Raw genomic sequence first — 25,378 nt, 5'->3', positions numbered from 1 at the left:
TTTGCCATCATTGATGCCATGTCTTTTTCTTCATAAAGTGTAATTATGGAATGATCTCTTGCCTATTTACTCACACTGGGCTGATCTTAGTGAGAACCACAGTTGGTTTGGATCAATGCAAAGCTTGTTCTTTTCAGAAGATTGTATGAAGAAAGCATCCATGTTAAAGGACCTATGACAAAAGTATCTTGGGTATATCCAAAACCTTAATTTGGTCATAGCATTTTTTCTTTATTTTCTTTGTAGGTGAAAGTAAATAATGATTTTAATTATGAATTTTACAACAGTAGTTGGTCTTATGTAAAACAAACATCTGAAGAACATACATCTTCCAGTGAGAGCTCTTCCTTTTTTCATTCTTCATCATCTGCTTCACACAGTTATAAGTCAAATTTCAATGAAATCTATAAGAAAAAGGTTAGTATGAAATATCAGCTAACTTTTCCATATTTTTCCAGTTTTAGGTATTGCTGATATTTGCAAAGTGCATTTATGAAATGATCAGTTTTCCTATTTAATTAAGGCAATAGCATTTCTTTAGGAGACAGTACAACAAATTTCTTTAAAGGTATAATGCTGTCTTATTAATTCTCTTTGACAATATATGTATTTGTATTCTTGTTTTCTCGTTAAACTGTTTGTTCTTATTTGAAAATCTTAAAAAACTTATCTCAAAATCTTCTATTTTAAACTATCCTAAATATCTCATTCATGATTACTGATGTTACTATTTTAAGTGTTATATACAGTGTAAAAAAATCCATAAATGCTTTTGCTATTGACAGAGAATTTTTAGAAGGTATATGAAGATTCTTAAAATATTTTATTACTTTTGAAATACCAAAATTCTTATTATTTGAGGATTATAAGACTTACTTTTAAAATCTTTGTTGTTTTGAGATACGAAAACTTTCATATTGAGCAGTTGAAATGAATTGTACTAATTGATAGATTAGTAGAAGAATTTATCAGGTTGATCACTTTCACAATCCACACATTTTATCTCACCCTTAGCGCCAGTAGTTTGGTTAATAAATCATACAAGAAAGTTAACAGGAATGCTGATTTTATTTATTTTATTAACTAAGGAGGTATGAGAATGTGAACTGTTAAAAATATTTACCATCTCCATATTATTACATTTTTCACACAGTGGGAATTTGATATAAGGTATCCAACATCTTGGGTATTGTTAAAAAAGAAATGCTTAGGAAGTGTTTGAAAGATCTGTTGTAAAGTAACTTTATTTGTCAATACTCTGTCTGAGAGATAAATATACAGTCATCATACCTGTAAGTCATGGTCAAGGTGTGGACCCTAGGAACACGTTATTTTATATGCTTATTTATAAGATTGTTGAGCAGTTGGTGAACTTGATTCTTTTTTCTTAGTTGAGGAGGGCATAGTAACTTGATCTTGGGGTTTTGGAAGTCATGCGTAAAATGAGTTATCATGGTGTCATCCAGGTATTATTCTTATTTGGGACTTCAAAATTGCTCAGATTGCTTCATGAGGGAGGGCCCAGAAGAGACCTCCTCATGTACATATAGAAAAATTTATCTTAGTTAATTGGAGGTTGCAGGTGATGGAGATATTGGATAGGGAATGATTTTTTAACATTCCACTTAAAACTGCTTTTACTCTTTCCTCTCCTTATAGAGTTATCAATTATTGGTTATTCAGAACACTGTTGAAGTGGCTCAGTTCATTAACAACAATCCAGAATTTTTACAACTTGCTGAGCCATTCTGGAAGGAACTTTACCACCTTCCCTCTGTGTATGACTACAGTGCCTACCGAAGATTAATTGATCAGTATGGGACACATTACCTGCAGTCTGGATCCTTAGGAGGAGAATACAGAGTTCTATTTTATGTGGACTTCGGAAAAGTCAAACAGAGTGGTACAGTATTAAAAAAAATGTTATCTAAAAGCATTTAAGGGATTTTAATGGAGAAATAACATGTAGTTAACTTAAACTTTTGAGCTTTAAAATTTAATTACAAGAATACATTACTTTCTATTCAAAATCTCACATGGTTTAAAAAATTTCTGCTTATATCTTTTAAATAATACTCCGAGTCAATCATTATCATTATGGATTATCTCCAGGGAGTGTTGGTTTAGAATATAATCTTTCCTGTTTCTCAGATTAAACCATATTTCTTGAGGAAAAAATGAATGAGGAATTTACTGATATTCTAGGAATCTAAATGTTTTAAAGAAGAATTTTATTTACTTCTGTTCTTTATCACAAGTCCTTTAAAAAATCTTCACTACCACAGGTTTGCTTGCTATATAATACTTGAAACAGTAGCTTAATTCATTGGATGCCTTCTCAGGAAAAGTGAGTTTTGGGTTACCAATAATACTACTACCCAGTGAGATAGGCACTCTGATGCCTGTCCCATGGAGACTCCATGCTATGATGTGACTCATTCAAGGGTATGAATAAGAAGGGTATTTAAACCCAGTAACTGGCTTCCCAGTCAGCTTAGCTTACTTCCTAACTATGTTGCTACTACATGGCCTGGTTTTTGTGAGAAGCAAGACCTGCTACTGAATTCATGCTTTGTGGACTCACATTGATAGGACAATCCCTACCATCTGCTCAGATGTGGGATTGGTGTCTTCACATCTGTGGCTCCTCTCCGGAGACCTTGTGATCTTGGCTTACTAATGTTCCAAGTCAAACCTCCTTTCCTGACTTTATCCTTTAGTTGATGCCCATACTTCCTTTTTGATTCCAAAAATACCTTTTCAGGTTCTTTCCTTTAATAAATATTCTGTTATTAGGACTGGGACTGTGGCTCAGTGGCAGAGTGCTTGCCTTGCATGTGTGAGGCACTGGGTTCGATCCTCAACACCAAATAAAAATAAACAAATAAAATATTCATGCTGTCCATCTACAACTACAAAAAAGAAAAAAAAAGATTCTGTTATAACCTTGGAGAAGAGTAAGACTTCTTGCATGAGACTCAGAAGAAGTTTTGTAGCATTTTTCATATGAAAAGTATAATATTTTCCTGTTTATACTGGATTTTTTTTTGTAGTTCTCTGTCAGATAAAATTTAACTAGAATTTGTACTTTTCTAATTTCACAGGTTTAAAACGAATGCACAAGCATGGGTTTTTATAGCAAAGACAGAGGTATTATTTTTTTTGGATAATCAGTCCATCAAAGGATTGACCTAAATTCAGTTTCCCTATTTCAGTTTTATAGTGCTTAAAAGAAATGGAGATTTTTAAATAAAAAGCTCCCACATTAGTAAAATTTTAAGTAAAATGTTTCCATTTATTTTCTTAAAGTTCTAAATTAAATATACTAAAAACTTGTGAATGTTATCCATGTTCCCAACTGTTCTTTAACAAATGCTTATGCCTATAATGAAAACTATTCAGGAGACTGAGGCAGGAGCATGGCAAATTTGAAATCAGCCTGGGAAACTTAGTAAGACCCTGTCTTAAAATAAAATGAAAAGGGCTGCAGATGTGACTAAGTGGTAGAGTGCCCTAGAGTTTAATCTCTAATACCACAAATAAATAGAAAAATAATAAAATAAAAAATAAAACAAAAAATTGAGGCTTGGCTGGGATGTAGCTTAGTGGAGCATTTGTCTTGCAAGCAGAAAAAAAAGGAAAAAAGGGAAGAAAAGAAATATTGAGGCTCGTCTAATATAGCTATTAAAATTATATCAAGATTATATGAGGAAAACATTTTTCCAAATTTTATCCTTTACTATCCTACTTTAAAAAACTAATTGACAAAACCACATTTGATCTATTTGATAATGAATAGAAATTGTCACTTTCTAAGGTTATGAGTTATGGAAAGAAGTTAAGAACCACAAATGATAAAGATGGAGAAGCTGAGTTAGTAGAAACAGAGTGCTAAGAATTAACTAGTACAGAACCATAATCCAGCCTTTGAAGTTTCCAGTCCATGGATTAGAACCCAACATACTCCTATGTTTATACATATGTTTTATGCCTGAGAAGCTGAATGTGACAGGGGAAAAGATATCATTCATTTGAGGTTTTCCATTTCTGCTGCCTCTACTGTTTCTTGCGGAGATTACTCCGACTTCTTCCTTTCTCCGGCCAAAGCTAAAAGAAAGCAAGTGCCAAAACCTAAATATCCTCTTTCTGAACTTTAACCTGTTAGAGTAGTTGAAAATGTACACATCATGTCACTCTTGATTAAATGGGTACCATAGCAGGAAACAACCTCTTATCCCCAGCCCAACACCTTGACCACCAAAGGAGTCCTTCAGTGAGGGCAAAAACTAAACACATTCTTTTTGCATTCCCCTGCCCAGGTTCTGTTTCGTTAGAACATACGACATGTACTTCTTCAGATTTTCATTTTCTCTTTGAATCATCAGAGCAAGAATGCAAGGAACTGGAAGACGCTCTAAAATTGGGTTCAGGTAAATGAGAAAGGAGCAATCTGCATTACAAGCCTGCTCTCTCTCTCTTTTCTCTTGTTAATTCTTGGTCTGCATGGGCTTTTGAAGTGTTAGCAGGTGTTCTACTTTTTGTTTTTCATCTATTTGGATATTTTTGCTTTTGCTCTCCTTTTCATATGTCATGAAAGTGAGATGTCATGCAAGGTGGGTATCTACTCTGTATTGTAAATGTGTTTCCAGTGTACATCATTTCTTCTCCTACAATGGTTGGCAAACAAGTCTAGAAAAGTTACAGTATCAGGGTAAGATTTAATTCTACTTTATGATAAAGATATGTTATAAATCCAGTTAAGGTTTTTGGTGCATGCTTGTCATGATGGGAGGGTGAAGAAAGTGGTGTGCCGATCTTTGAGTGATTGCAGAAGGAACTGGGAGGCAAATTGATGAAGACTGTGTAGGTATAAGGATTCCATCTTAATGGCTATTGGGTACCATGAAAAGATTTAATACAGGGAGTAAGTTAGTGAAGGATTACGTAGGAAAAGTCGTTGAAAAAAGAAGGGGGGTAGAGAAAAAATGATCTGTTAAGAAAAGGAACAGGTGAGATGGAAAGTGAAGGAGGGGTGGAGAAGAGAGAGAGAGAGAGAGAGAGAGAGAGAGAGAGAGAGAGAGAGAATATGAAATGCTTCTCTCTAAGAGAAGTAAGGTAAGAACTGAAGCCTGACCATTGGATTTGGAGGTGAAGACTTTGTTGCTCTAAAAGGAAGTGATTCTGTAATGTTGAAGAAATAGAAGTGAGACAGCAGTGCATTGTGTGAGACCATGGATCCAGCAGCATTAAGTCTTAAATACTTCTTGAGTGATGGCAGAAATTGGGGTGAAAGTGAAGACTGACCCAGGTGCCATTATTGTCATCAAGGAAGCAAGGTTATCAGGATGAATTTAGATGACTGCAAGAAGGAGGGAGACAGTAGTAAAACCAGGTTTATGTACATACTCATTTGCTTTATTCCCCAGCTATTTATGGAGTCTCTAGGATGTGCCAGAAATTGTTCTAGTTACTGGGGATACAGTAGTGAACATGCCAGAGAAAGTGCTCCTCTTCAGGGAGGTGATGTGACACAAGAAGGGAAATTTTTGAATGAAGTGGAAAAATAATGTCCTGGACATAGAAAACGTGAAAGTTGAAGCTTTGGGAAGATGTTGACGGTAGTTATTAGCTGGGTGACAAATTGGAAGCTGCTTGTTGATTTTATTTTATTATTTTGTATTTAACAAAATAGCACTTATTTTGTATTTAACACATAGCACTTCTATAAGCTCAGCATGATTTTAAATGATCTCCACATAGTAACCAACATAATTATCCTATCTAAGAGGTAAGTAGTACTAATATTTCCATTTTATAGCCAGGGACACCGTGACATAGAAAAGTTGCTCAAGATCAGAGCTAATAAAAATCAGTTGCACTCTGCTGCCTTTTCTAGGGGAAAGGATTTAGCCAGAGCTCAGGGCTCCCTGGGATGTGAAGAAGGGGACAGGCTTAAAAATAACATAAAAAAGCCCCCCCCCCCCAATTATATTCTTAGGGTGTAGTTCTTAAATAGGTGTGTCTATTAAGACAATGATTCTCCAATTTTAGTATGCATGAGGAGCACTAGGTGGAGCCTGCTGAAATGCTGATTCTAGGGCTTATTTTCTCAAACATTCTCTCATAGTTCTTGGTTGGGACTTGGAAATTTGTAGTCACCCAGTGGTTTTGACTCAGTAACTCTGGACTTTGTGATATGTTGCATAAAAAGTGTGACTATTTACATATGAAAAATATAATTAACAATTAAACTGAGGAAGCACTCCAGTAATTTATTTAAAATATCAGGTTTTAATAATTTCTCATTTTAAAGGTACAATATACTTATGAAATTGCAAAATTTGGACAGCTACAGGAAAGGAAATGGAAACCACTCAAAATCTGATTTATAAGATTAAGAATTCTAGTGATAGCTTGTGTAAAATTCAATTGGAAATAGATAAAATATTTTTGAAAGCATAAGGTACATACATAGAAATTAGCATTCAAACTTTCAGAACAGTTTTCATGTGTTAGGTAATGTATTCCTGTTAAATAACATTTTTTTTTGTTTTTTTCATTGCTAACATATGAGACACAAGACTATTTTGTTTCTTATATTTTATTATATCAATTTTCATACATATAGGAAAGCTTGAAGAACATAGTAATTAATACCGGTATATATGTCCTATATTTAACAATTATTATTTTGACATTTCCTATGTATATGTGTATCTTAAGTATATATAGAAACGTATAATATGTATGATCTTGACTGATTATTTACAGTATGTAAATGTCATATATTTAAAATGTTTCTAATATTTGATGAACCATATGAAGGTAAGTTTCAGACACCATTATACTTAAATCCTTTAATATGCACGTGTATCTTCTAAGAAAGACCTTCTCCTGCCAAAGATGTTATACTTCTATTATGCTAAGAACATTGAAAAAGTTAACAATTTTCTCATTTTATTTACTCGACAATGGAATTTTTGTCTTTTTTTTTCCTTTAAAATATCTCATTTCTTAGAACACTTTTAGGTTCATAGCACAACTGAGAGAAAAGTACAGAGATTTGCCTGCCCACCAACACATGCAGTCTCTTCCACCATTTGTATCCCCCCTAGAGTGGAGCATTTGTTAATACTGGTGGATTTACACTGACACATCATTACCACTCAACACTAATTAACACGAGGATTTGCTCTTGGTGTTGTACATTTTATGGGTTTGGACAAAGGCACAATGCATGTATCTATCCTTGTAGTACTGTGTAGGATAGTTTCATTGCCCTAAAAACCTGTACTTTTTCTGATCTTCACTCCTTTGCTCCTGGCTACCACATGTCTTTTGACTATCTTCATGATTTTGCTTTACCCAGAATGATATACAGTGGGATCAATTTTTAAAAATATTTGGCAGACTTTTCACTTTTACATTCTCATTCTCATTTTGTTTGTGCACACAGATTTATTTTGCTTGATTTCTCCTGTGTAGGAAACCAGAACAATGTGTTGCGAGGAGTCCCATTTGTCAGAGGGGGAGGTCCTGGCTTCATAGCTGGCCTTAGTTTCCTACAGCTGGACAATCCTGCTGGTAACAAAAGGCGGTACTCCGACTGGGCGGAGTCTGTGACTCGTCTTCCCCAAGTCATAAAACAGAAGGTATGTGAAGCTCTCTTTAAGGCCTAGAAGCATCATGTTTATTTGCACTGGGAAAATGAGATTAAATCAAGGTGATTAAACAGCTGGTGGCAATTAGCATTTTCTGTATTCCAATTATGTTTTATATAGTGAAGTGAATGCAAGAAACAGAAGGTATGTTATCTGATATGTTCATATTTCAGTTGTAAATGTTAAATGTCTTGTACATCCCAAGAGAAATTAATGATGAAAGTTGCATTTTTAACTTTTGACCTGAATCAGATTACATCTTTTTTGATTTATAATTCAGAAAAATTACAGATTCTTAAAAGAGGAAGGCATGTAGACTTGTCAGCTATTACATCTGTCAGATCACCTTTCTTCCTGTGACCATGGCTTATGGGCTATTGAAGTCCTGTAAATTAGGATAGCACCAAATTGGCTGAAAAAATTTAGAATATTTTGTTAAGATGGTCAGTTCTATTATAGTACAACATATGTATTCCTATAGCACCAAAAAGTTTACCAAAGGGCTTATGGGAAAATGGGATGAGGGACACAACAATATCACACACATCATTTGTGACTCTCATTTAAAAAAAAAAAGGTACTTACAAAAATAGTAGCACATTTTTATAGGTGCTATGTTATTAAGAAATGCATTTGTTCTGCAATAAATGTGACATATTTCCTATAAAAAGATCTAAAGCTTGATGGGTGCAGGAAGGTTGGTAGCTGAGTAGTGATAGAAAGAGAACTATGAGAAATCTGACAGTTGTAACACTGGATGGAGAGGTGTAGCTTCTAATACAGGCAGTGAACTGTTTGAGGCGTACGTGTGCACATGCATTTCAAGTGTGCCTATCAGAGTTGGTTGGGCAGCATGCGCTTTTCTGTGTTCACCCTGTGTTTCTTATGGATAAAATTCAACAGAGGAAAATAAAAAATTGCAGTATGCACACGTTGTTCCATAATATATCAATATTAATGGAACAAATCAACATTTTCAAAACAACCATAACAGCAGAACTCATTTTATAATCAATTTCCCACCATGGGAGTCAATGTCCCAGGAAAAGCCTCATTCTGAGAGATTAAGAGACTTGGGCACATTTTATATACTCAAAAAAGTTATAATAGCTCTTCAAGTACTCTCCTAACACCATATTACACCCAGTTGCCTCTGAATAAGCTGAGGGCGGGAGAGTGAGTTTTTCCTGGGAACTCTTAAACTGCCATTTGTTAATAATCAAAACGGAAATGGCCAATATTCATTATTGATGTCCCAAACATTCTTCAGAAATTCTAAATTGTTGATTAGAGGAAAAACAAGCATTCCTTCACATAGACTTAACTATGTACTTCTCCACAAAAGACTGTAAACTATCATAGTTGTGCTAACTTATTAACAGGGTACCAATGGAGTAATGAAAAAAGATAATGTATGACCATGCAAGGCCGACCTGCTCACAAAAGCCTGCCCCCACAAGCTTTTGGTGCACAACTCTTTCCAATTCCATGGTTAGTGACATCATGGTGTTAGTCTGAAATTGGATATGGTGAGAGTACTCTGTAGAATTGGCAAGTGCTACAAAGCAGAACCTTTTTGCTCCTGAGAGAACAGACTGTTAAAGTTTAGCCAGCACATCTGCAATTTTGAAGTTGCTTTTCTTTGGAAATATCCTGCACAGAGTAATAATGTATACCTGTTTTAAATTTCTCAAGGAGTGCATTCATGGTCTCCACTAAAGAGACTTCTTAAATCTCTCAGAGTCAAAAGAAATTTAATTCTAAGCTTAATTGTACTTGCTTCTTTGCTGTAATTTAAGTGCATTTCCTTTTCTTCTGTCCTCTAAGGGGGTGGTGATATATTATTTTCAAAATCATCTTCCATTAGCTAGAAAATGAATGTTCTGTTTTTTTAATTTTATGCATACACACAAGATATAAAAATATTTCTTCTCTATCTGATTCTAATTTTCCCTAGGTTTATCTTGATTGTGTTGCAAAGACAGTGAATTGCTTTCTTTTTTTTATTTGAACAAAAAAATATTGTACTGTGGTCCCCTTTGTCTGCAGTTTCACTCTCCTTGGTTTCAGCTTCAGATCAATGTTGGTTTGAAAATATTAAATGGAAAATTTCAGAAATAAACAATTCATAATTTTTAAGTAACTTTTATTGTAGCATAGTATTATAATTGCTCTATTTTATTATAAATTATTGTTGTTTCTCTATTATGGCACCTAATTTATAAATTAAATTAGGTAAATCAAGATAAAATAAATTTATAAATTAAATTAAAATAATTAGGTATGAATGTTTAAGAAAAAACTTATATATACAGGGTTGATACTATATGTGATTTCTGGCATCCACAGGAGGGCCCTGAAACATAGCCCCTGTGGATAAGGGGAACTACAGAAATAGACATAAGGGTGGCTTTTGATTGTGTTTCAGTGGAGATTGTGCCCATGGGTAAAAAGGAAAACATTCTCACCTAAAGTTCTGAGCACTGACTAGAATGTCTTCATTGTATAGCTGACACCTATATATGAGCTGGTAAAGGAAGTACCTTGTGCATCTGTGAAAAGACTGTACCTGAAGCGGGCTCTTGAAGAGTATTTGGATGAATTCCACCCCTGCCATTGCCGGCCTTGCCAAAATGGTGGTTTGGCCACTGTTGGGGAGACCCAGTGTCAGTGCCATTGCAAACCATATACATTTGGTGTGGCTTGTGAGCAAGGAGTCCTCGTAGGGAACCAAGCAGGTCAGTGTGCTGAATTTTCCCTAGTTTTAGGATGGACACATTGAAAACAGTATTACTTTTTCTCTTTGGCTCCTGATGTGCTTCTTTGCTACTTCTTTTTGTGACCACATTTGAAATCACATTTGAGTTAATCTCCCTCCATTTTTCATTCCCGGTTTAAAAAAAGGGTCTGCAGTTAAGACCTTCTGCTATCTCTCTTTTTGCCCACCTGAATTAACAATACCACTGTGCCTTCTACTCTCCATTCTCTATTAGAATAAAATTATGGATAAAATACCTGCCATTTTCTTATAATTATCTCAAAAAGGTTTTGTTGTAACATTGGCCTATGGAGACTGAGTTTGCATTGCCTAACCTTTCTGACACCAAGCTCTTTGAAACATCTTTACTTCTGTTTTGTATTATGTATCATCAGTCAATTGCTCACAAATTTTGTTGAAAATCTGCTGTGTGCTCAGTAGGGTGGTGTTTCAAGTACGTAGTACAGGGCTATGTGAAGTTGACTTAATGAGTAGTCAAAGTATGACTACAATTTAAACATAATTATTTTTATTCTTTTGTGTATTTGTATGTCTCTCACCTCTAGAAAACTCATTCCTAGGGAAGTTTGATTCCTTTCCTTATTCCTGATATAAGACTGATTCCTAGGAGTCATTAAATAAATGTCTGATAAGCGAATAAATACATGACTAAACAAATGGTTATGTATAGACAAACATCAGGAAGATATGCTTGTCCTCAAATGGCTCTCTAAGTGGCCTGTCCTGGTAAATTGAAATTCCACCATGTGATGCTTTCCTCAGTGGCTTTGATTTCCAGTGTCTGTTGAAATTGGAGCACCCCCTGCTGGTAAGAACTGGAGTAGCGATCATAACGTTTCGAGCGATTGTTACTCTATATTGACATACTCCGGAGGCTGCTTTATTAAATAAATTCTAATTAGGACAACGTAAGGAAAACCATTGGAAAATATCATACAAATTGGATTAGTTTTGGTGTGTGTGATACTGAGGAGTAGTTATGGTTGGGAGAAGAGGAAAGTGGTCACAAAAAGAAGTAGCTGAAGAGCAGTGTGAGCACACGCGCTTGCACACTCACACGTTGTCAGGAACCAGTCGTTGTCAGGATCCAACCGTTCAAGGGAATGGTTTCTGAGGTCATGTCTATGTAGGAAATCAAGGCTCTTAGAATGTGAGATAGGATATCATCCCCCCCACCCCCAGGGATACGATAGGGGAAAGCACTAGAAGAACTCTGAATCTTAAATGGGCTCTAAGGCAGGATGGTTGTGGGTAGGGTGGTTGAAGAAGTACCTACAGATTGGAGAAGAATACTGATGGGAGGCAAAATGGAGATTTAAAAGCATTTCTTAAAAAAAAAAAAAAAAGCATTTCTTCTGTTTGATTCATTTCCTCATCTTGTACAGTGCCAGCCTAGGGTTGGCAGACTGGGAGGACCCAAAAGGCTGTGTTCTTTTCATGCCAAGCCAGTGCTTTAACTGTAGGACATTACTTGCCTTATGGAGAGACTGTGGGGTGAGGAAGAATCCTGCACTCAGCCAGAAGACCAGAGTACAGTCTGGATGTGGCTCCTGACAGCCATTACAGCATTGAGCATGGCATTTAGCCACTTTGCCTTAGAGTTCATGTCTCAATAGTGGGAATAATAACAACCTCCTGCCCACCTCCACTTGTTTTTGTGAGAAGTATATAAATGATACATTGTCCATGGAAGTGCTTTAGAACAGTTTTGTAATATAATCAATATATTTAAGATATAATTACAAGAAGTCCACTAATGCAGCTTTAATATGGACATTCCAAGTCGGTGTAGAGCCATTGTGGCCATTGCAGAAAGCCCTCACTGAACAGAACAGAAGTAGTCAATTGCCACAATTGTCCCTCCCCTTAGCAAATATACTGTCAAGAAGCATAGCATTAAGCTCTGAAGTCCTCCTCTCCAAGAACTTACTGAAGAGCTTTTCCCTTATCATACAGGCGGGGTTGATGGCGGTTGGAGTTGCTGGTCCTCTTGGGGCCCCTGTGTTCAAGGGAAGAAAGCAAGGAACCGGGAATGCAATAACCCACCTCCCAGCAGGGGTGGGAAGTCCTGTGTTGGAGAAACTACTGAGAGCAGGCAATGTCAAGATGAGGAGCTGGAGCATTTACGGTAATGGAGATCAGATCTCTGGGCAATTGTGTAGAACAGTGTCCTCTGCAGTAAGTGTGGACAATGTGATGGCTGCCAGCAAAAGATTTAGATATTAGGTGGTGATTCTTATTCGTGATTACTTAGCTTCCTGGCACTGGACTTGGTGAAAGAGAGAGAAATGGCCCACTTGTGCTTGTGTGCTTCAGATTTTCCTGACATTAGGGTTAACCCAGAGCTGGGAGCAGCCCAGCTGAGCAGATATAAGTGGTAGCTTTGGCATCATGCAGATTTGCCATCTACACACTACACTTGCTATGTGACCTTGGGCAAGTTACTTACACATCTCTAAAATGAGAATAATAGTAGTAGATAAATCTATAATAGGATGCTGTTAGAATTGAAGGAGATGAAGCATGTAAAGCTATCAGTATGCCTGGAACATAGTAAACATTCAATAAATATTGTATCACTTTTCAAAGATGCTACTCTTTCTTATTTAGATATTCTTTGGGTTAAACATAAAGCCAGATGTCTGAGGTGGATATTTTGACTGATTAGCCTGGTGGTCACCCGACACTTAGTCTACATTTGCGAGATCATTGCAAATGCCATCTCAAAAGTGCTTAGTCAACTAAGCCATTGTGTACTGGGTCAGAGATCCTTATGCCATATTCCACTGTTTTTTGCCATCTTTAGTAAATTCTTCTGATCAGGGAGTGAGAAGACGGTTCTAGTAAGATAATTTGAAGGTCATTTGAATTAAAGAGGCAAGGTTTTTGTGGAAGGATACCTCATTCCTAGGTCTTCATGCCTCGTAATCCAACTATAGCCAGTATCTCTTGACTGGGAAAGCTGGGAAGCATATGATTATGGTGGGAAGAGAATGTTGGCTTCAGAGTAGGTCCCTCAGGGAGGATGAAGGTCTGAGAGGAGGTCTCTGCCTGATGGATTTATTTCCCCTGGCTTTAGAGATAAAGCTGAAGGGAAGGGAACATCGTAAGTGAGGCACTGAAGGAAACTTCACTCATCTTCATGTTCAGAGAAGTATCCTCCTTCTCACGCCTCGAAGGAAATCTTTGATCAATACTTCTCATTTCTGTGTTTCCTCAGTGTGCTACAAAAGGACAGGAGTTGAGCTGAGAAGGAGGCAGCACCCACAGGCTATCTGTATTGCACAGATTTCATGTCTCTGCTGTGGTCTGTTGCCCTCAGAGGCTCTGTTGAAATCCTCTGTTTAATGATGAATGTCATCATTATCCTTATTACACCCTGCCCCTAGAGATAATCCTGGTTATGGTAAATTGTCAGGACTGGCATTGGTGAGAACATAGTAGTGTCTTTGTTCCTCCATCTTCCTTTTAGGCTCAGAGTTCTGGCCTCAAATCTTCACAAAACTTGCTTTTGCCAAAGAATGTTCTGAGTTACATGGTTCATAAAACAACGTGGACACTGTGACCCCATTGTCCTTTATTTTCATTTAAGAGGAAGAAGGAGAATGATTGTGGGAACCCCACTGACTGGACATGAATGAACTCAACCTTGGCATTTATTAGTTTGTAACCTTGGACAAGATATTCAAGTGTTCTGTGCCTTTGTTATACTCCAGGTGTTGCTGAATGAATTGAGATAATGAAGGTGTATAAAGAAGCTGCTGTTGTGTCTGCCACATAGTAAATGCTCAATAAGAGAAGTTATTATAATTCTGTGTTACCTTTCCCTTGGGTTTACTAAACTCTAATTACTATTTTCCAATACAGTATTAATTCTATGTTAAAGGAATTTTAGAACCCAAGGGTAGGAGAAAAATAAGGTCATTTCACAGGTGACCTCTAGAAATCCTGTAAAGTAGGTGTATGGTCCAAAGACTTTTATTTCTTTCTGCTTCTTTTTTTCATACAGCAAATCATGAGGTTATTTAAATTACTGTCTTTTGTTAAACTGAGTTAATGTTTGAATTTACACCGTACGATGTGATCAGATGTTTGGTTCTGAGAATGACAAAAACATCACATGAACATACTTGTACTTTCTACTTACAAACCTTCAGATATAAAGGAAAAATTCAATATAGTGCAAAATATTCATTAAGCTCTGGAAATCAATCACATTAATCACTTTTTGTTTCTTTTTTTTCTTTCAGATTGCTTGAACCACATTGCTTTCCTGTATCTTTAGTTCCTAAAGAATTCTGTCCATCACCTCCTGCCTTAAAAGATGGATTTGTTCAAGTTGGTTACGAAAGCTACTTTTTTCCTTTATAATATTCCAAGTTCTACTTTTCTACAGGGCCATAATCTATTTCCTTCTTCCATGGTGAAATAGTGCTCAAAATATCTGATATATGCGTTTTAGTTTTAGTGGTGAAGGTTTTAGTTTGTGGCTTTCCATCTTTGAACCAAGGTGATTCAGACTGCAGAAGGCAGTATACACACTTAGTGTGGTGTGGGAAATCAACACTGCCACCCCCTGAATTTGAAACACAATTATGCCAGAGGGCTACTCCATATTGCCCCTCTGATATTAAGAATCTTCAAGCCTGTTCTCCAACTTACAGAACTTTTATTATTCTTTACACTGAGAAAATTTTTTAAAATATTGGGCTTGGGGCTGGGGTTGTGATTTTATGGTAGAGTGCTTGCCTAGCATATGTGAGGCCCTAGGTTTGATTCTTAGCACCCCATATAAATAAAAATACAGAAAAAAACAGGAAATGAGTAAATTCATGTAAAGGCATTAAAAATGTGAGGCCTGGATGAAATATTATTATTATTATTATTATTTTTTTGTGGTGGTGGGGATCGAACCCAGAACTTTGTGCATGCTAGGCATGCATTCTGCTTCTGAGCTACATTTCCAGCCCACAAAGTGTTAGGTTTATTCCAGGAGTACGACATTTAGCTAGTGTCTGGTGAGATATGTATCATTTTAATTTGAGCAGTTTTCTTGTTCAGAAAGGAACACTAGTCATCTTGCATTTGTCATCCTAGGGATTTTACTTGGATTTAGAACCATATTAATTGATGCTGTTCTCAGTCTTTCTTATGTTGAGACCTTGGCTCTGAATCCCAGTGGAGTCTCTTCATGACTCACGCAGGAGATACTGTTCATCAAGATGCTGTCAATACAACCAGCTTTGCTTTCTTCATGAAGGATTCCATTTTTTTCAAATTTTAGGCCCTTGAGCTGGAGAGTTTCCTGAAGTTTCCCCCAATTTAGAGAGAGTGAGAATATTTACTTAGCATCTCTCTTTTTTAATGCCTTTATACATGTTCTTTTTTTTTTGCATTATATTTCTTTTTTTAAACTTTTTTTTAACATTTATTTTTTAGTTGTAGGTGGACATAATACCTTTATTTTATTTTTATGTGGTGCTGAAGATCAAACCCAGTGCCTCATACATGCTAGGCAAGCGCTCTACCACCGAGCCACAACCCCAGCCCTGAATTACAATTCTTAATACACATATGTACCACAATTTTTGTATCTCTATTTATATATAAAGTATGTTGACACCCAATTCGAGTCTTCATACATGTACTTTGTATAATGATTTCCATCACCATCCATAGCATCTCTAATGCCCCTTTTGTCTCCCTGTGGCCACCACAATCCTTGGAGTTCTTGAGTGAAACACTTTCAAAGGAGGCCAAGCAAACTCATATGCCTTAGAACCATGAAGATGTTGGCATCCCAAATTCCAGTGCATGTAGTACCCAAGGAGCCATGGTTTCTAAACATTGCTCTACAGACTGGCCACAAAGAATCTTCCAGAGAACTTAAAGATAGGGATTGCTGCTTGCCCCTGTCTGCCACCTTTTCTGATTTTATAGGGTAGACCCTATAAAAGAAGGAGGTACCAGGACATTTTGTTCTGATCCCTAAGGCAGAGCTGGTCTAGGTACCAGCTCCAAGCCCTCCTGTATACCTCAGTTTCTCCATCATTCTCCTGGATGGCAGAACCTGAGAGGGTAAGGGAAGAAACAAAGAAGGACCCCAAATGATCCTAATTATCTTCTCAAGGTTCACATATTAAATTCTTTGCTTCACCTCCTGGCATTTAGGCTTGCAAAACATCCTTGAATCTGATCCAACCACAGCAGTATTTCTGTGCTTATAGTGTGAAGTAAGAGGTTGGGGTGGGAGAAGATCACCATTATGCTTTGCTTAAAAGTCATCAGTGAGAAAGTTAAACCTTCATGAAGATTCTGCTAGGATTTAAACATTTGAGAAACAGAATCCTTCAGGAAGAAAGGATTCTGTGGACTTATGCTGTCATTTATTAGGTAGCATTGTCAAGGAATAGCCTGTAATACCTTACCATTTGAAGAGCTTATGGACAAAGACACTTCCAAAATCCAGTAACAAACTATCTTTTACTAAACATGTTAGGGAAAGAAGTTTCTTGAACAGTGTCCTCTCAAGTGATTTTAGTGAAATGCTTAGAACAGCACTTGGTATTTTGGGAGCAATCAATACTTTATAGAACATTGATGTTTATGGTTTTATTTCAATTAGTGATGGTACTAGTATAGTTGATTAGGATGATTCTGGGGAAAATGCCTTAGAGACAATTTTCTAAATCAGTTATTTGAATGTAGGTTCTGATGATTAAAAGGGGCTATAATTTATATTCCAAATAAACAACAGAAACATTTTGTTAATGCAACATAGACAAACTCTACCTCTCTCCATCTTTTATTTTTGTTTAGGGGGAAGGTACTGTGTTTCCTGTTGGGAAAAAGATACTCTACACTTGCAATGAAGGATACTCTCTTGTTGGAGACCCTGTTGCCAGATGTGGAGAAGATTTACAGTGGCTTGTCGGGGAAATGTATTGTCAGAGTAAGTGACCCATATTGTAGTATATAACTCAAGATGAGAGAATAATGTGGGAGAAAATGAATCAAGATAAATAAGTACTCACCATATGCCCTATGTCTTGAAATCCTTTTCTTGAAAGGTTGTATGATCCTGTTCAATTTTCATAAGTAACTTGATTAAGCCCTTAGCCATCTCCAGCTGGAAATGATCCTGTTCAGTGGGGTCAATTTTATTGCAATTTTGAAATTTCTGATATAAATTAGAATATGGGAGCTTTCAGGCTAAGATCATCAGTACATTTTTTAGAGTTCAGTTACTATCAATCTACTTCTTTACATGCTTTGGACCCTATTCTGTTCAGATACAGGCATGTGAATAAGAACATCTGCATATTGTACCCTTCTATATCTACTCTTGGGCTCTTATTTCAGCTAGAGCCAAAGAGGAGGTGTTTGTTCAGCAGATGGATAGACAGAGTTGTAGGGACGCCTTTTTGTGAATTGGTTGTGGTATTCTCTGTGAAGAAAGCCGTAGTGCACACGTGTACATTTACTACTTGGAAATGTACCCTTTAGTGGAACTTCTGAATCAATGGATAAGAATACACTGGGTAAACATGTATTAAACATGAGATTTAGTTGATGCTGTTAGGCTTTCAAGCACTTGTACCGATATACATTTCTACCAGAGTCTGAGGAATTATATCTGTACTTTTCTTTGTTTTCCATTTTCTTTCTGTTTCATCATAAATATTTTCCATTGATTTATCTTTCAGTTTATTAATTCTCCGTGTAATTGTGTATAATTTACTTTTATGAACTCTGTTTAATTATTAATTTCATTTTTCAATTCTGATGTAACATTTTTCTAGTTTTTAAACTTTTAAATTCTTTGCTGAAATTCTTCATCCTGCCATTTAGTTTTTTTTCAACATACTAATTATTTTAAGAACTGTATCTGCTAATTTTATTATCTATATCTCCATGGGTTTGTTTCTATTGTCTTTTTGTTGTATTTTGGTCGATTTTTGTTGTTTCAAATATTTCATTAGCTTTGCTTTGATACCTGTTCGAGTCTCTCAGAAGTGTTTATTTTTTTAATTTTATATAGCTTTCATATTTGTCTTGTTAGAAGAAGGATTGTGAAGCCAGCAAATATATCATGCCAAAAATAAATCTAATGCCAGATTATTAGCTTCTTGAAAATCTGATATGTGACTTATATTTTGCTGCCTTTTCATAAATATTTAGCATATTTGGCAAAATGCAGGTGCTCAATAAATGCCATTTTGAATAAATAAATGGGTTTTCTGATGAAAATAGTGCCGAAGCAGAGCAGTATTTTTTAGAATATTGTCTAAAATCCTTTAGGGAGATTGCTAAAATTTTTTAAAATCATGATTGCTGACCTGCTTTCTGTAACTATGCATATTTCTCATTATTCTCTGCTTTTTATTTAAAGTAGAAGATTTGAGCCAGTGATATAATTGAGTAAGGAAGAACAGGAATGAGAAACCAAAAAACACTGAATACTTTTATGGTTGTCAGATTAAGGTGATGCTTTACAATTTTTAGGTAGTAATATGTCTAATTAGAACTGATGTATATGACTCTTAGGAAAATTCTGGAGGGACATCACCATACTAGAGAGTTAATGTCAGCTGTGAAAAGTCTGGTTTTTGCAGCAGACTGTGCTTGAAGACTATTTGTAGACTAATTCGTTTCAAGTTGTTCCACTGCTGTGAGGGCAGGGTGAAAAGATGATAGATGTTTTGGTCTTCTGTCATTCACTGGTCAGTTACATGGCAGGCACCATGGGGCAAGACTTTCAGAGCACAGTAACAATGAGCTCACTTCTTCCTCTTTGTCCTCTTATGTGAAAAAGCAGAGCATCAGCACCTTTTAAGACCGTTTTTAAAAAGATGGTTTAGGAAAGCAATCACCCCAGTATGCTGGTCTCTTTTATCTTTAGAGATTGCCTGTGTCCTACCGGAACTGATGAATGGCATACAGAGTCAACCCCACAAACCGTTCTACTCAGTTGGCGAGAAGGTGACTCTCTCCTGTTCAGGTGGCATGTCCTTAGAAGGTCCTTCAGCATTTCTCTGTGGCTCCAGCCTCAAGTGGAGTCCTGAGATGAAGAATGTCCAGTGTGTGCAAAAAGGTGTGTAGTTTCTGTGTCTACTCAAGGACCCCTGCACTCAAGATGAGTGGGGGTCCTTGTGGAGACCTTCCTGGTTCTGTACCTCCATCACTGTGAGTTGTTCCCTTCCAGTTGCCCACTAGGAGAGGGAAGTCAGTTTGTAGACTGTGTAATAGTTATTCAGATGGCACACACAGACTTAGGAAATGCAAGGGCAAGCAAGGATAGCCCTGGAGATCCTAAAACATTTAACTTACATCCTCCATCTGAAGGATTAACTTTATAGCCATTAAGGTGCCAAGAAAATGAAAGATTTTTGAAAAGCTAATATTTGGTTTCCTTCTGATTTTTGTCCTGTACTTTTATTAAGTACAGATTTTAAGTACTAATTTATATAAAATTCTGTATATTTCATTTCTGGGCACTCAGAGAGTTTATTGGCATTATTGAAATTGAAAATTTAAAAATATTTACATCTAACTCAGTAACACAACCGTGATTGAAGTAAAAATATTGTGGTTTGTGAAGTTGTCCTTAATAGTGGAAATTTAAAAAATCAGTATTTTGAATGCTGGGCAAATTAAAACGTTCTTTTGAGAACCTAAGGTAGAAAAGGATTTAGAAGCAAACTATTTTTTAAGAGATATTCCAGATGAAATGGATTTATTTTAAAATATTTTCTCTCTCTTCTTTGTTTGCATTGTAATAAATAGAAATATATTTTTTAACAATTCAAAACAGGAAAGAGGGACAACTCACTTGAATGCTGTTTTATAATGTATCATTCTTGAGTGTATGACTTTTAATTTAATGCTGAAATTTTCTTTTTTGGGGGGTCCATTTTATTTTATTGTTTTATTTTCTATTAATTCATTTTCATTATACATAATATTGGAGTTCATTTTGGCATAATTCCACAAGCATGGAATATTGCTCCAATTCAGTTTCTGTTACTTTCCCTCCTCCCTTCCCCATTGACTTTCCTCTACTACTCTTTCTTCTATTTATTTATAGTGTTTTAAAATTAGTACATTGTGAATACATGTAATAGTGAAATTCACTGTGGTATATTTATATGTGTACATAGGAAAGCTTGGTTACATTCATTCTACCGTTCCTCTCTTTTCCTGACCCTTCTTCCTCCCCTTAATTCCCTTTCTACTCTACTGACCTCTCTTCTATTTGCATGGATTCATACCCACTCTTTTTCTTTCTTTTTCCATTATTTTTTCAATTTTTGTTTTTTAGTGAGGAAGAAGTACTAGATTCCATAAGTGATAGTGTAGGATGAATTAGATGCTTGTAACCAAAAAGAGAGCACAAGCCGCAGGGAGTGCTCTGCTCTGAATGGTGGGAATGGGCTGTAATGATCGACAGGCGATGGACAGGAGGATGGGAGCAGAACAGGTCCAATGGAGTGCCCTCCATGCCAATCTGATGTGCTCTTTAGCTATCAGAGCCCCACATTAGAGGATGATTGCTTTGTTTTCTACACACACTGAGGCATAAATATGAGTTCATTTGGGATATATAAAGCAATACACCTGTAGCCATAATTCTAAAATGAAAGAGAACAATATATAGTTGATGAGGTTGCAGTTTTGTTTCAAGGAGGTTATATATTTGCAATTCTGAAGTGTATGCTTCAGTCATTTCATAGCACAATTTAGCATGAATTTTCTCCCACTCAAGAGAAAATTCTATTTAATTTGATTTTAATTAAGGATGTTTTTCAGACCTGTATGTTTTTCTGAAACTATTCTTAAAATAAGCCTATAACAAACAAAAAAACAAAAAAAATCCCAGGTTTGTCATCCTCTGAAGTTGGTATTTTAAAATATCAACTAAAAATAAGTAAAATCAGCTGTTTCAGTAGTCTTGTTTATTGTGGCAAAACATGCATAAGTCTTAACCATTTAGCATTTTTAAAATGTGTAGACCAGTAGCATTAAATACATTCCCACTGTAATACAATCATCACCACTCTCCATCTCCAGTATCTTTACATCTTCCTTCAGCTGAAACTCTGTATCCATGGAACAGTAACTCCCATTTCCCCATTCCCATTGAGGATATCTTGATGTGAGCAAAGGCACATACTCTAGATGTGCTCTAAGAGTATTTATAGATTAGCCAAGCTATGATGATAAAGTTATGTTCTTCTTAAATGCAATAGTCTTTGGTCTAGGTGATCCTATCAGAGATTTTTTTTTTTTAACAAAGAAATTATAAAAACTTTCGGTAATCACATGATATCTAAAATTTCAAAATTTATTCTAAAATAAATTTCTGGTCAAATGCAGAGCTGATTCCCATGGCTTTGTCATGAACTTTAGTTCTGGTATATCTCTAGTGAGATTTCTCAGCCTCAGTGCCATTGTGCTTTGGGGCCTGGTGATTCTCTGTTGTGGAAGCCTGTCCTGTGTTCTGTGCTGTTTAGCGGCATCCATGGTCTCTACCCACCAGATGCCAATAGCATCTCCTCCTCAGTGTGACAATAAAAAATGCCTCTAGACATTGTCAGATGTGCCTCTGGAACAAAACCTTCCATGGTTGAAAGGCACAGATCCAGAAAACATCATTTTAAAAAACATTTTTTGAGGGGGAATAATTTTAGATTTCAAAAAGGTTGCAAATACAGTTTCTACATACCATTTTCTCATCTTTGTTTTTTTACATCACTTGAAATAACAGTTGATTAAAAGTAAAAAATTAGTATTAGTACAATACTGTTGATTAAATTACACACATTATTCATATATAACTAATTTTCCTCTAATGTCTTTTTATGTTCTAGGATCCAATTCAGGACACTACATTGCACTTAGGATAATACCATTTAGAATTGAAGTGTTTAAAGAATGAGTACTTGTAATTGAGATTTCTGATCCTGGTGGGCATGCTTCATATTATTACCGTTTTTCCAAATTTATGAATTGTTCACAAGATTGTACTGTCATGTCTAAATCTTTTAAAATTTTCAAAAAGAAATATTCCATTGTTTTTGTATTCAAAAAGGCATGATTTTCTGATAAACTATCTTTAAGATTTGTAAAATGAATATCTAGTTTTATGAGCAAAAGTACATTCCATTGACTTCCATTGCTGATAGGAAGTGGGAAAATCAGGTTGTTTTGGATGATTTACATTGCAATTGGCTATAGCCAAGGTGATGGCAGTCAATGTAGGCTCTTGTAAACTGGACCAAGGTATCGTTCTGTCAAAATCAGAATGATAGTTTGCTATCAGTTTCTAGAAGATAAAAGATAGAATCTTATTTAATGTAACTACCGCCAAACTTTTACTCACTGTTGTTAGGAAGGATTAAATATCACAATGTATTAAAAAGTGCATGACCAAGTGTAAATGCTCAAGAAATGGTAGCGATTATCACCAATGTAATTATTTGTAGAGCATTCCCCTTGTAAAATGCTCTATAGTTTTATTATTAATGCTTACCATAGAACCCCTTTGCAGCTGAGAATAGTACAGACTCTAGTTCAACAACAACAATAATAAAAAGCCTTGCTTACTATGAAGATGCTCTTCTTCCCTGATAATTTCATCTCCCTTATGTTTTTTCTTTCAGACACCCCTTTAACACAGGCAGTGCCTAAATGTCAGCGCTGGGAGAAACTGCAGAATTCAAGATGTGTTTGTAAAATGCCCTATGAATGTGGGTAAGCTCTGTCCTTCTGTTTTATTTTATCCAAGACAAATGAGGTGATCTCTTAGGTGTTAGTGTCTGTGTATTGAAGGTGCAGTTTACTAAGGGTTAAGGATGTTTGTGTTTGTTTGCATTTTAATCCAGTCTTTTCCTCCCTGGTACTCACCAGGGTCACCAGACTGACAGCTATGGTGTTAAGCTAGTTGAGAAAGGCTGAAGGACTATTTGAGCATGGCTTGCTCTATACATAGAATTGAGCGAAAGGACAAAACTGTCACCTGAGGATTTAGAGCTTTAGATGATTAGGCTGAAATTCCCTAGGGATATAAAATTTAAAGCAATACTGATGGAGAAAGAGCAGCTACTTTTCTGATTCTTGAAGCTTGCTTTCTAGATTTGCATTAGAAGAATGCTGCCAGCTTGAAATCATGCTGTTGTCCCAGGGCATCTGCAGTTGTTAGTTAGATGTTGTTAGATGCCTGTGTCAGGGTCCTAGTAAGATACGGACAGCACAATTAGATTAGGATAAGAAGAGGTTTATTAGCAGGTTGATTTACAAAATTGTGGGCAGAGTAAAGGAAACTAGAAGCCACAGGGCAGTACTCCTGGACTGGTAAGGCTTGGCCACGTGTCCACTCTAGGACTGATAAGGCAAGAGGAGGGGAGCACTTATGAAACCTGGAGACCGAGAGAACTAGGTGAGATGGCTGCAGAGGAGAAGCTGACTCTCTTTTAAGAGACCTTAGGAGGTCTTACAGGAGTGAGCCAGTGGGATAAATACCCCAGCTGAATTCACTTTCTTCCCTGCCTATACCAGGGCTCTCCATTGATAAAACCCAATTGAAGCTAGAGGACAAAGAAGTATAACCTTTACATGCCAGCCTCCCAGGCAGATGGGGAAGAGTGGAGGGTCTAGGAAGAATCAGGGAATATCTAGCCCCTCAGCTCATGGGCCATCTTTAAGGTTAAAAATTGAAACACTAACCTACCAACAAATTACTTGGTTTTCAATTACTATGGTCATCAGCACCCATATAGAACTTCCTGAACCTACTGTGGGTGATTCATACAATGATTGTGTGTAGTAACCTCTGGTGCAGAAGAATATAACTGAATGTATAAGTGGAAATGGTGGTCAGCCCAGATACATTCTGACTCTTGCTGTTACTCTCTGTTGTTATTAATTACTCTCTGTTAATCACTTTCCTTCTCTTTCCAACTCTACTGGTTCCTTTAGTTAATCAGCAGCCAGCCATTTATAGACTTGATATGAGTTTTTGTATCATTTCACAGTATCAGATACTGATAATAAGGTGGCATTATAAGGTCTCTGCCCTTTTAGCTGTTCTGAGTAGTTCTATTTAAAGTTAAAATAGAGCTCACGGCCTGCACCGGCCCCCCGCCCTCAGTCTTCTCATTTATAAATCAAGTTCATTTTCAATCCATTGTTCAGAGAGAGCGTATTTTTTTCTGTTCCGTGAAGAGGACTTTTTTTTTCACTGTGGGGGGAGAAAAAAGGGTTGTAGAGGAAAACTAAAAAGTATCATCATCATTTTTAATAAAAATATGTTATTAGGCCATTAAGACCTCTCCTCTCTCACATTTTACTATTCCTCTGTCATGAGTTTGAAGGTGATCTGCGAACTCAGTTCCTCAATTCCAGAGTCAAGAAATGACTGGAGGGAAAGACTACTCGCCAGCAAATTAGTAGCTTCCTTAGTATTCCACAAGGTCATACTTTAATCAGTGTGAAATATTCACATTAAAAAAGAAAGTGACAAACATGGGAAACACTCAATGTCTTCACCAGCTGAGGTCCACTCCAGGAGCAAGTAAGCAAGAGCAGGCTGGGAGCTGGACTCAGAACCAGAGCAGCAAGAACTGAGCAGGACAAGGAAGAAAAGGCAGCCTAATGGAAAGAGTAAATACCTCGGTACTTCTACTTTCCAGAGCTGTTCTAATAAACCCAAATAGGAACATCTTACTTTAGTAATGAAGTATTATAACCAAAATCTCAACATTGTAAATATGACAAGAATATAGTTCCCTGGGGTGGGGGATCCCTATCTTCTTGGATAAAAGACAGGTAGCTACCTGCGGATGTAGCTCAGTTGTAGAGCACTTGCATAACAGACACAAGGCCCTAGATTTCATACCTAGTGACACACATACACACACACACACACACACACACACAC

The 25,378-nt window shown here is 36.4% G+C and overlaps 1 protein-coding gene across 2 annotated transcripts in view; it reads left to right on the top strand.

Moving 5' to 3' along the window:
* C7 (complement C7) overlaps positions 1 to 25,378 on the top strand; it is a 53,350-nt gene that overhangs the window by 20,339 nt on the left and 7,633 nt on the right. For both annotated transcript variants that reach the window (XM_015490481.2, XM_048814031.1), the window contains 10 exons: positions 247 to 417; positions 1,660 to 1,903; positions 4,320 to 4,430; positions 7,486 to 7,652; positions 10,171 to 10,399; positions 12,397 to 12,568; positions 14,691 to 14,778; positions 17,260 to 17,392; positions 19,343 to 19,534; positions 23,103 to 23,193. In XM_015490481.2, the coding sequence (XP_015345967.1) occupies positions 247 to 417; positions 1,660 to 1,903; positions 4,320 to 4,430; positions 7,486 to 7,652; positions 10,171 to 10,399; positions 12,397 to 12,568; positions 14,691 to 14,778; positions 17,260 to 17,392; positions 19,343 to 19,534; positions 23,103 to 23,193 (1,598 nt within the window). The remainder of the gene's footprint in view (positions 1 to 246; positions 418 to 1,659; positions 1,904 to 4,319; positions 4,431 to 7,485; positions 7,653 to 10,170; positions 10,400 to 12,396; positions 12,569 to 14,690; positions 14,779 to 17,259; positions 17,393 to 19,342; positions 19,535 to 23,102; positions 23,194 to 25,378) is intronic.

This window comes from Marmota marmota, unplaced genomic scaffold (assembly GCF_001458135.2).
Source record: "Marmota marmota marmota unplaced genomic scaffold, marMar, whole genome shotgun sequence".
Lineage (NCBI taxonomy): Eukaryota > Metazoa > Chordata > Mammalia > Rodentia > Sciuridae > Marmota > Marmota marmota.
Note: the sequence above shows the minus strand (reverse complement) of the source record. Positions and strands in the feature narration are given on the sequence as shown.